General features: G+C 52.0%; 1 protein-coding gene across 1 annotated transcript in view; it reads right to left on the bottom strand.

The window, feature by feature from the left end:
* Positions 1-9,848, bottom strand: part of FAT4 (FAT atypical cadherin 4) — a 132,356-nt gene extending 122,508 nt beyond the window's left edge. The window contains exon 1 of the mRNA XM_054633494.2: positions 4,191-9,848. Coding sequence (XP_054489469.2) covers positions 4,191-9,473 — 5,283 coding nt within the window. The 5' untranslated portion in view covers positions 9,474-9,848. The remainder of the gene's footprint in view (positions 1-4,190) is intronic.
* Positions 9,849-12,058: the final 2,210 nt, after the last annotated feature.

The raw sequence follows: 12,058 nt of genomic DNA, 5'->3' as shown, positions 1-12,058 counted from the left end.
GGTGTCCACAGGCCAGGGCAAGGCAAGGGCCAACAGCTCATGGGAAGCAGCAGAAAAAAACACCATGGAATGGGCTGAAGGTGGGATGGGAACAGGATGGAGGCACCTCTGCTCCCACCTGAGCTGGCCTGGGGCTGGAACTGTGATGAATAAACACCCACTTGAACCCAAAGGGAATTCTGCACTCCTATCTGGGGTCCCCAGCATAAGAACATGGAGCCACTGGAGTGACTCCAGAGAAGGGTCACAGCAATGATCCAAGGGCTGCATCTTCTGCTATGGAGATGGGCTGAGAGACCTGGGCTTGTTCAGCCTGGAGAAGAGAAGGCTCCAGGGAGCCATCATAGCCCCTCTCAGTGCCTAAAGGGCACCAACCTTCTCAAATCCTGCCATGGTCACCCACTCCAATCCTGGAATGTTCCACTGCCTCAGAACCTGGACATGGCTGCTTGTCACAGCACATGGCACACGTGAGACAGCCACAACACACAGAGTTCCACCACACAATTGCAGAAGGTTTTAAGCATTTTCCAATCCACAGGAACACCTTTCCTCATCAGAAGGCTTCTGGTGCCTGCCCACACAGAGTAACACCACATCACTTCAGAAGGCTGCAAGGATCTGCCCTTCTTTTTAAAGTACATGAAAGATGGTGAGGAGTTCAGCTCCCAAAGTGTTACCCCCTCTCAACTGGCACAGATGATCCATAAATCCCTATAAATTATACACATAGGGTCACAACTCCCTTCAAGGAAGCCACACACTGAAGGGTTAAACACACAAACTGCAGATCCTGTCTAATTCCTCTTAATCCCTGGTTACACAGCACAGAAGATGAGGTATTGTCCCTGGGTTCCTATTATTGCTGCCAGACACAAAGCAGGGTACAACACAGGGCCACCCAAAATATCCCACAGCATGCAGTGCTTGTTTGGGGAGGCAGGGCTGAGGGGAGTCATGAGGTGTGCAAGGGATGCCAGCAGGCATTAGCCCTTCTATATTAAATACAAAATCATGGTGGTGAAACCCTCAGCCCTGCCCAAAAGGTTAAAAGAGGATTTATTTATGTTGGAAAACCAAGAGAAAGGAGTTTAGCAGCTGCTGAACGGTTTTTTCCCCAGTGGAAACATTAAAATAGGTATGGAATGGCAAACTGAAGGGACCCCTTCAAGACACCTACATTATTCTTTTTCACCTGAGATCAACAGTGATGATTATATTAACCTAATGATTAACAGGGGGAAAAGCTGAGACTGGTGACCAAACACATTCACACAATGTCAAATCATCTGGTCTGTCACTGTAGATTACAAAGAGGATAAAAATCCAAAATAAAATGTAAAACAACCTTTCAGATTCAACAACTGCCATCCAAAATTACATCACCTAGCTGTAAAATACACTGGAAGAAGCACTTGAGCACTTGAGTTTTCTTTAGAATCTCAAATATTTGGTATTTGAAGAAAGCTTTACCTCACTACTTGCATTTTCCTGACACACACCCCACCAGCACTTTTCTTTCCATACAGTAACAAACACGGAAACATACACAAGATAAAAAGCTAGTGATGAAAACATAAACCACAAATTGTAAACAAACATTTTGTTTCCTAAACTTTTGTTGTTACTTTACTGAAATTAACAGAACCCTTCTGTTTCAAGGCATGTCAGCTGCGCTGGCTTCAGCAAGGATTCCCCACAGCCCTGCCATTGCAAAGTTCTGCCCTTGGACACTCTGTTCACAAAGCACCTACAGGGGATGGATGAGAAATACTGAAAAGATACTTCCTTCTTCAGTTAGGGCACTAGGTGGATCTTTTCCATATATTTGATATTATTTTAGAAGGTAAATAAATTAGTGACAGAATGTGGGGGGGGGGGGAATCAAACCACTTCCCAAGGACAAGGATTAATTCACTTCTCAAGCAAGTGGTTTCACGCAAGCCTGCTCTTCTTTTATACTGCCTGCTGGCCAGACAAAGCTGAGTCACTGTCTCAAAACTGTAAATATCTCTATTTCACACCAGGTGCCTGTCACCCAAACCCACTGCTGCAGTCTGTATTAGACAAAAGATCCATTAACTTCCTTACTCCCGCTGCTCTCCTCGCCAATCTCACTCAGCGCGTTTAGCACTGGGCAGCTCCCCGTGCTCAGTGGTTCTCTCACATGCCACACTGCAATTAAGATGATTTCTGTCATCAGGGCAGAGAGCATGGCAGGCAATGAAGAATAATCACATAGACATTGTTAAGACTATCCTATTACTGGTTTTCCCTTTTCTTTAACCATACCGAGACACAAAACCCAACACTCTTCATAAGAGAAGAAAGAAAATACACAATATACTCATGTTTTTTCCCCCCCCCAAAAAAAAAAATCCAAACCAAAACCAACAAACAAAATCAAATAGAAAAAAATATATAAATATATGAAACAAAAGTTGTGTTGCTTATTAAGCACCCACTGACAGTCAGCTTGCACCCAGAATGTCAGTGTAGCAGTTCTTGTGCTGGACAGCAAAAGCCTTCCAGAGAAATTCCATCAGTTAAGAGGAAGACTGCATATGGTTATGGTTTTGAAAGCTGAAAGCTGATTACAATTTATAATACATTTATAAAGAAGCACAGTAAGCTAAATACATTTGGGAGAAGGCACATTTTAGAGGCTATAAAGATACAAGCAGTAATAGGACATTCTAACTCCCAATTATGCCTCTCAGTGTTCTTTACAGAATAAAACATTTGCTTGTGATTTCAGAAGTGGTTTGCATTCAACAATGTAAACTTGTTTGAAGTCTCAATGGTTGTTCTCTTCCCTGCTCAGCAAATACTCATGTTAAATGCTTTTACAACATGTAAGAATACTGCAGCCAAAGGACTGGGTCTCCTATGAGTCCTTCCCCAGCCAACTCTTTGCTCAAACTCAGAGCTGAAGGGTCATGATCCAAATGCCCACTGACAACAGCCTGATCCTCAAAACAACTGTCCATCGAGACAAAATGTGACACAATGGTAACGAAAAAATCATAAAGGTGTATCTTTTACAAATTGTTAGCAGGGGTGCAAAGCCCTGCACATGAGGAATATTCTCATAAAAACAGCATGAATTACTTAAACCAGCAGCATTGCTAAACAGGTCTTTTTCCAGTACTCTACTGTTGGTCAAAACATGACCATCAGTAGCACATTGCACACACGGCAGGATGGGATCACACCTCTGAGATGGAACAGTGCTCAAAATCCCTGACAACCACTTCAGAGAGGATCTGTCACTGCCAGTATAGGGGAGCAACATCACACACAGATATACTTAACCTGCAGAAGAAACAACCAAAGCAGCTATGAGGAGAAAAAAATCCACAGCTGTCAAGTAAGAATTGGAAATACCACTTTTGCTAAGATCAAACAAAAAAAACCCCCCAAACCTGCAAACCACCACAGTATCAAAACTAACACTTAATTCCCAGGAGGAAGTGTGGCTGGGGGATCTGTAGGGCTGGGCAGCACTGAGGGGTATGTTCAGCCAGAGAGGGAAATGGTTAAACCACTACACACCACCATCCTCTCCTGGCTGACCCACTCAGCAGTGCCAGCCCCAAATTCCCAGGAATGGCAAGTCAAAGGCCATGGAGAAGTGCAGAAGGCAGCTCTAGGAGATGCTGCAACTTAAAGCAAACACAAGACTCATTCTCACACCTGATTTCTCAGTATTACCACAGAACACAGCAGGAGCAGTGTGAATGATCAGCTCTGTGACTGAAAACAGAGCAAATACAACACTTGTACTTCACAGATGATGTTCCAAACCTGGTTTCCACCCATTGCTTTTCAAGCTAGTCAGGCAGAAAACCTTTAAAGACTCTTCAGTCAAGGCAAATGGCTTTGTGATAGGGAAGTTTCCAACTAAAATGTTACATTTTTACCACCTGTCACATCCAGGAAGAGAAACAAAACCATTTTCGTACTCATCAGTGAGTTAGGTAGAAAAGCAACCAAAATTGGAGGTGTGTGAGGAGACCTGTCATCTGAGGGACTTAGCCAGGCAGGGATGGCAAGAACATCCATGACATGAGCTGCTCAGAGCCCATGCTCATGCCCCACACTGGCACCACAACTTCAGTGAAAAACCAACCATAATCCTGGAATTAGACAGGAATAACAAGACAAATAATTACTGAATAAACCTTTACCTCAGCTCGCTGCGTGCGGGGCAAAACTGACGACTTCTCAATGGCATAAACATCCACCAGGTAGAGCCGTGCTCCTTGCTCCCTGTCCAGGATGGCGGCGGTCTGGATGACGCCGGTGTGGCGCCCGATGGTGAAGAGGCGCCCGAGGCTCCTGTCCTCGCACCGAACAGACACGATGTAATATTCCACCTGCGCCTCCGCGCCCCGCGGGCTCGCCGCCTCCAGGGAGATCACGTTCGTCCCGATGGGCTCGCCCTCCTTCAGGATGGTGATGTATTTTGGCTGAGTGAAAACAGGCCCATCAACCCCCTGCAGAATTATAGTCATCTCAGTGGTGGATTTTCTCCTTTCGGGGCCCAGGTCGGTGGCAGAAACGATGAGGTTGTAGATGAGCTGAGAAGGCACCAAGGCTGAGGCCACTCTCAAATCTCCGCTGTAGCGGTCCACGATGAAGGTTTCGGTGTCTCCATTGACTATCTCATACTCCACCTCCCCATTGGCACCCTCGTCAGGATCTGCAGCGATAATGGTGGTCAGGATGGAGCCGATCACCACCGAGGGGTCGGCTGCGAGGGCGTTCTGCGACACAAACACGGGCACGTTGTCGTTCTGATCCGTCACCAGGATGGTCACGTTCTTGAGGGCAAAGCGCCTGGACTCCACGGGAACGGCCTGGTCGGTGGCTTTGACCGTCAGCTCAAAGAGATTGGCAAACTCCCGATCGATTTCAGCGTTGGTAAATATCGTCCCTCTCACCTCATCGATACGGAAGTGATTGCCCCTCGGCATCTGCTGGATGATTGCATACGTTAGCTGCCCATTAATATCCGCGTCTGGATCGTGAGCAGTCACAGAAAGGACAGAGCTGCCCACGGGAACATTCTCAACAATTGACTTAAATATGTCTCCCGGAGGAAAATGAGGAGGGTTATCATTGAAATCCCTGACGTGTATGACCACTGACATGGTAGAGGATCGCGGGGGCCTCCCTTGGTCTTTTGCTGTTATGTTTAGCTTATACAGAGATTGTGTCTCAAAGTCCAGTTTCTTGGCAAGGAAAATACTCCCGGTGTTGGGACTGATGCTAAAGGTCCCGTGATTGTTTGTCCCTGTAATGCTGTAGTGGAGGTCAGCATTGTCACCTGAATCAGAATCAGTGGCAGTGACAGACGACACAAGCTCACCAACCCTCATATTTTCCAAGACATCCACTAACAGGGTTGATTTAGGGAAGGAAGGGCTGTTGTCATTTTCATCCAACACATCAATGCTCAACATGCAAGTTGAACTTAGGGGAACAGCTCCAGAGTCTACTGCTTGGATGACAAGGGAATACGACGCAGTAGCCTCGTAATCTAGTCTGCCTACTAAGGTCACTTGGCCTGTGCTGCTGTCTATTACAAAGTGATTTTCTTCATTTCCCTTGATTACAGAATACTGAATCAATCCATTAACCCCTTCATCAACATCTGAGGCAGAAACTCGCAGCACTTGTGTCAGATTTGCTGCCAATTCTGATATAGTAGCTTGGTAAAGATCTTTCAAAAACTTGGGGGCGTTATCATTGATGTCTTTCATGTAGATCTGTACAGTTGCCTGATCTTTCAGGGGCTTTGGCAACCCCTGATCTGTGGCTATTACTGTAAGGCTAAATACTGCAGCTCCCCTCTGCCTCATGAGAGCTTCTCTGTCAAACTGATGAGTGCTCCTGATTTCCCCAGTTACTGTGTTCAGCTCAAAATCTGGCTGCATATGTTCAAATGAATACCTGACCTCACCGTTCGGCCCAAAGTCTTTATCTACAGCATTTATTTTACCCACGTACGACCCACCTCTCTGTTCCTCTTCAAAATAAAACACATAGTTGGTACTGTTGAACAGGGGCCTGTTATCATTTACATCCTCCAGAATCACAGTAACATTCACAGTAGCATTGAGTGGTTCTACTGCTCTATCAGAGGCAACAACCAGTAAAACATATCTTTCCTGAAGCTCACGGTCCAGTTCACTTTTTATATACAGCTGGCCATCTGGGAATATGCCAAAGGCATCCCCAGCATTTCCTTCAATTATACTGTAAGCTATTTCACCGTTCACTCCCGAGTCTTTGTCAGAAGCCTGTACCTTAAAGAACCTGGAATTCACAGGCTCTGACTCCAAAATAGTAATTTCATAGGAAAGCTGGTCAAACACAGGCGGGTTATCATTCACATCATGGACAGAGACAGTCAGGATAAAGGTGGAAGACAGCTGAGGCACCCCCATATCCGAGGCCAGGATTTCGACCTGGTAAGACCCAGCATTTATGTCAAGCGGCCCCGTTAAGCTTATAGCACCAGTTTGTTCATTGATTGAGAACAAGCCCTTTGGGTTTTGCTTAAGGCTGTAAAGGACCATGCCATTAACACCTTCATCAGGATCAAGGGCTTTGGCCTGGAATATGGTATGCCCAGCTTTCCAGTTCTCAACAACATTTACACTTTCCACCACTTGAATGAAGTGTGGGGAATTGTCGTTTAAGTCTTTGACAGTTATATTGACCACGGCATCGCCAGTTATCGCTCCACCCCTAGCAACCACCTTCAGCTGGTAAAATGCTTGCTCCTCCCTGTCAATGATACTGGCTGTGGTGATCTGCCCAGTCACCCTGTTGATGGCAAACACGCCCCTCTGGTCACCCGTGGTAATGAGGTAACTGATGTTGGTGTTGAGGTCCATGGTGGAAGCAAAAACAGTACCTACATGGTAACCCAGGGCAACGTTTTCAAAGACAACAAAACTGTACGTGCCCTGGCTGAAAACAGGGGGGTTGTCCTGGGTGTCCAAGACAGTGATGGTGACAATGGCTTGGTTCTGAGACTGAAGATGGCCACCGTCAGTGGCCACAATCTGCAACTGGTAAGCAGTTTTCTCTTCCCTGTCCAGGGCTATTTTTGTTGTGATGACCCCCGTCTGCCCATGGACCTGAAACCTGGAGGTATCTCCAGCTGAGATGCTGTACTTGACTGTCCCATTGGGGCCCAGATCGGGGTCCGTGGCAGACACGGTGGTCACATAGGTTCCAGCTGGCTCATTCTCTTGGATGTGGGCAAAATACTGAATGGGGTAAAACACGGGGCTATTGTCATTCACATCCAGGATGGTCACGTTAACTCGGGCTATAGAAGAAAGGGGAGGAGAGCCCAAATCAATGGCCAAGATCTGCAAGGAGAAGTGAGACTGCTCCTCCCGGTCCAGCTGTGAGACGGTGCTGAGCTTGCCTGAAACCGGGTCCAGGCGAAACATCTGGCGAGGGGTTACGGAGGAGGGGCCAACTGCTGCCAGTGCTGGCTCAGCTTCCTGCAGGGAGAAGCGGACAGTCCCATTGTCCCCCAGGTCCCCATCAGTGGCACTCAGGACAAGCAGCTCAGTTCCTGACGGGGAGTTTTCAGCCAGGGACACCTGGTAACCCTCAGGCTGACTGAAGCGAGGCTTGTTGTCATTGACATCCAGGACGGTCACCACCAGCTGTGCATAGGAGAATTTGGGCTGCACACCCTGGTCACGGGCGCTGATGTTGAGCACCACCTGAGAAGCAGTCTCCCGGTCCAGCCTGCTGGAGCTGGATGTGCCTGTGACAGCGCCACCCTCGGGGGCAGCCGTGGTGACCAGCCCGCTGTGCTCACTGATGCAGAACCAGCCCAGCTCGTTGCCTGAGACGATGCTGTACTTGAGGTTGGCGTTGAGGCCCGAGTCACGGTCCGTGGCGCTGAGGCCCCGCACGTAGCTGCCCGGGGGCACATCCTCGCTGATGTTCACGCTGTACACCGACTGCCCAAACACGGGTGGGTGGTCGTTGATGTCGTTCACAAAGATCACCAGGCTGGCCACCGAGGAGCGGCTCACGGGAGCTGCCACCGCTCCCTCGGGGGAGAAGACAGACGTGGGGGAGCCTGGAGGTGGCGGTGGGGCCCCGTAGTTATCCGCCACCGCCACGGTAAGGTTATAGGCCGGGATGCGCTCCCGGTCCAGCGCAGCCGCTACCTTGATGAGGCTGAGGTTGGGTACCTTGCTGCTGTGCACCTCGAAATGCCGCTGCTCGTTTCCCGCCAGGATGGACACGGAGATGTTCCCGTTGGCCGCCGGAGAGTCGGCATCGCTCACCGTCAGCAGGGCCACCACCGTGCCGGGGGCCGCGTTCTCATCCACGGAGGCGAACCGGGAGGTGGCCGGGAAGTAGCGGAACTTGACCCGGGGCTCGTTGTCGTTGACGTCGAGCAGGCGGATGAGGGCCTCGGCCCGGCCACTCAGCGCCGGCACCCCGCGGTCCATGGCCTGCACCGTCAGCGAGTACTGCTGCCGCACCTCGTAGTCCAAGCGCTCACGGATGCGGATCACCCCGCTCTCGGGATCCACCTCGAAGGGGAGGCTGCCAGCCCCGTCCCCAGCCCCGCTGCCATCGCCTCCTTCCAGGCGGTAGCGGATGTCAGCGTTGGTGCCCTCGTCGGCATCGGCCGCAGTCACCTGGAGAACGCTGGCCCCGACGGGCGCGTCCTCAGGCACTCGTGCCTGGTAAAGAGTCTGGCTGAAGATGGGGGGGTTGTCATTGATATCCTGGACGGTGACATTGACCTGAAGGTACCCTCGCCGACGGGGCTCGCCCTTGTCCTCCACCTGCACCAACAGCTGGTAGGTGGGGGTGGCCTCCCGGTCCAGCCCTCCGCGGGAAACCAGATGCAGGAAGGCGCCCTCACCGCTGGGGTTGAGGGTGATGTTCAGGCGGAAGCGACCCTCCTCGTTGCCGGCCACGATCCGATAGGAGCCATGGTCCACGCCATTGGTGCCACTGTCGGCGTCGGTGGCAGTGTCCAGGATGAGCTGGCGCCCGCTGCCCGTGTCCTCCTTGAAAGTCACCACGATGGAGGGGTCGGGGAAGACGGGCGCGTTGTCGTTGAGGTCGAGCACCAGGACGCGCACCTCGCTGGGGTAGGTGGGCTGGCTGGAGAGCACCACCAGGTCCACCACGTCGCTGGCCAGGCTCTCGCGGTCGATGGTGGCGCGGGTGTGCAGGGCGCCCGAGGTGGCGTTGATGGCGAAGAGCTCGTGGTGCTCGCTCAGGCGGTAGGTGAAGCCGGGCCGGGTGGCGATGGTGCCCACCCAAGTGCCGGGCGGCTGCTCCTCCAGCACCCGGAACACCTGGCGCGGCTCCGCGGCGGCGGCGCTCCCCAGCGGCGGCAGCAGCGGCAGCAGCAGCGACAGCAGCAGCGGCGGCGGCGGCCCGCGGGCGGCGGGGGGGCGGCCCATGGCGACCCGGGGGCGCAGCGCCCTGAGGGGGCGGCCCGGCGCCGCCGCTTGCCCCGTTCCCGCTCCCGCTGCCCCTCACGGCACCCGCGGACGCTGCGCTCCGGACGCGGACGGCAGAGGAGCGGGCGGCGCGCCGCCCTCACGGGACGCTCGGGCTCCGGCTCTGCCTGTGCCGCCGCTCCTCCCGCCGCCGCTCCGGGGCTGAGGGGCGGCCGGGGGCGCCGCGCCTCATCGCCGCTCAGCAGCCGCAGCCGCTACCGCCGGGGCCCCCGCGGCCCGCCGCTCCCGCGCGGTGCCCGCCGCCCCGCCGGCATGCCCGGGCGCACGGCGGCCGAGCCGGTCCGTGATCCGCGAACGCCCGGACCCAACTTTGCCCGGCGCTCATGGATCCCGGCCCTCTTGACGGCCGGGCCGGCTCCCCCCACGGCCGCCCATTGGCCGCCGGGCCGCGCCGCCCCGCCTCGGCCCGCCCCCCGCACCTGAGGGGCCGCCCCGGCGGGAGCGGGACGGGCGCGGAGCGGGGGGAGCTCCCGGGAGCGGGGCGCGGACCCCCCGGGACGCTCCCGCCCGGAGCGGGCAGCGAACGGGGAGCCGGGCGGAGCGGAGCGGGTCGGGCTGCCCCGCGAACCGGGGACCGGGCTGCGGCGGGCGCCGCGCACTTGGGAGGCAGCTCTGGAGGGAACTTGCGGGTCCCGTTATCCCGGGAAGATGCGGCGCTGGCAGCGCCTCCCGCGGGCCGGCAGCGCCCTCTGCCGCTCCGCCCGGCGCGGCTCCCGGCAGCATCACCGGGATGCCGGAGCATCCCACGGGAACCTCGGTGCCCACCGAAAAGCCCAAATCCTTCCTCCACCCCAAAAAGTCTGCAAAAAACCCGAGGAGCATCCTTTTTCCTGCGGCGGCGCAGGCAGCAAAAGTTTTAATTTTGTGTGAGTTCTTTAAATGCAAGCAGCTGTCGTAAACGCAAATCTATAGATGGCAATTAAAGTCTCAAAGGTAAATTTAGCAATTAGAGTGACAGGGTAAATCCAGCATAGCCGCATAAGGGATCAGCAAATTGCAGAGTTTATTTATCCCTGTGAGTTAAAGAACCTGGTAGTGTATTTTCCAGCATGGAAAAGTCGGAAAAGTGAGAAAAGAAATGGGAAAAAAAAACTAGGGGAGTGTAGAAGGACGTGGTGCCAAAGGCAGTTTGTTCCCCGCTAGTACCCTGGATATGATTAAAGAAAGGGAGGTCAGATGACCATTAGCAGCAATCTTGACTGGAAACAGTAAGAAAGAACGGGTGGTTCTTGTTCTGTATTGTCATCTAACACGAAGAGCTACCTCGGGCCAGTAATTCCTGCAAATCCCTCTAGGGATGGATCCTCACACCCGCGATCAGCCCCGACCCCGTGGACACAGCGCCTCTCCCTGCATGGCACTGCTGTGCTCTGCCTGTATTTCGCTTTTCATTTCTCAGCGTCTGCTACCGGCCTGGAGAAGGGCTTTGGTGCCTCGCAGCGCTCTGCCTTTCCTAGCTGCACTAGTTCAGGGGGAGGTGAGTCATCCGCGGCCTGTTCTTGGTGTGAACACCTCCTCCTCACCTGCGGGGAGCTGGGGGATAAATCCATGGGACAGCTGAGCAGGGCTCATCCCGCTGCCGGGATCCGCAGCGCTGCCTGCCGCGCTCTGCTCCGGTTCTTTGATATTTAACTCCACCTACAGGCCTGCATCGACCCTCGCCTGCAGCCAGCAGCTCGCTGGGTGCTCTCGAAAGGTGCTTTTCTCTGTCACAAAAATGCCCGCGTCTTATGAGGCAGAAAAATCCAACAGTGATTCACAAAGAAATAAGATTCTATGGGTTGGAGGGGGATGATTACCAACATAAGATAGCATTGAGAACATAGGATAGCATCTTCACTAGAACAAGTCTTCAAGCATTCATCACGTCCCAATCACTGGAGTTTTTTCCTCACTACATGGAATTTTTGACCTCCAAGTCCAAAACACAGCACGGAGAAACATTCTGCCCCTGAAAGGGGCATTGGTTCTTTCCCCAGTTCTGATTAGAATTACTAACCACCTATATTTCATGTGGAACAGGCATAATCTTGTCCTGACATTGTTCAAGCTCTTCTGTGCCCATAAGTTTTTGTGCTTCCCTCTGGGTACTTCTCTCAAATGTCAAAATAAGAAATGCTGCTGCAAAAGTGTGGAAATTCAAATATATGAAAGCAAAACATCAGCATTTTAAATATTGTACATCAGAGGTAAGCAAAATGGCTAAAATTCTGGGCAAGAAAGAATATCCAGAAAACAGGAGAATATCTACACAACAGGTTTTAAAGCACCATTTTTTGCTATTCTAGAGACTCATAAGTAATGTCTGTCAATATTCGATCCCAGAAATATCATCTGTTCCCCTTGCATTATATTAAAATAAAATTATACATTGCAAAGTTTTGCAACACATGAGAACGAATCAAACAAAATCTATTTGCCAGTTTACAGGCCCTGTAATTTAATATTTGCACTTATATCAATGATCTGTTATGATAGATGTTAAGTATCTCAGAATTTCTTCAAAAGCATAATTCACTTAAGCC

The sequence above is a fragment of the Agelaius phoeniceus genome, chromosome 4 (genome assembly GCF_051311805.1).
Source record: "Agelaius phoeniceus isolate bAgePho1 chromosome 4, bAgePho1.hap1, whole genome shotgun sequence".
NCBI classification, from domain to species: domain Eukaryota; kingdom Metazoa; phylum Chordata; class Aves; order Passeriformes; family Icteridae; genus Agelaius; species Agelaius phoeniceus.
Note: the sequence above shows the minus strand (reverse complement) of the source record. Positions and strands in the feature narration are given on the sequence as shown.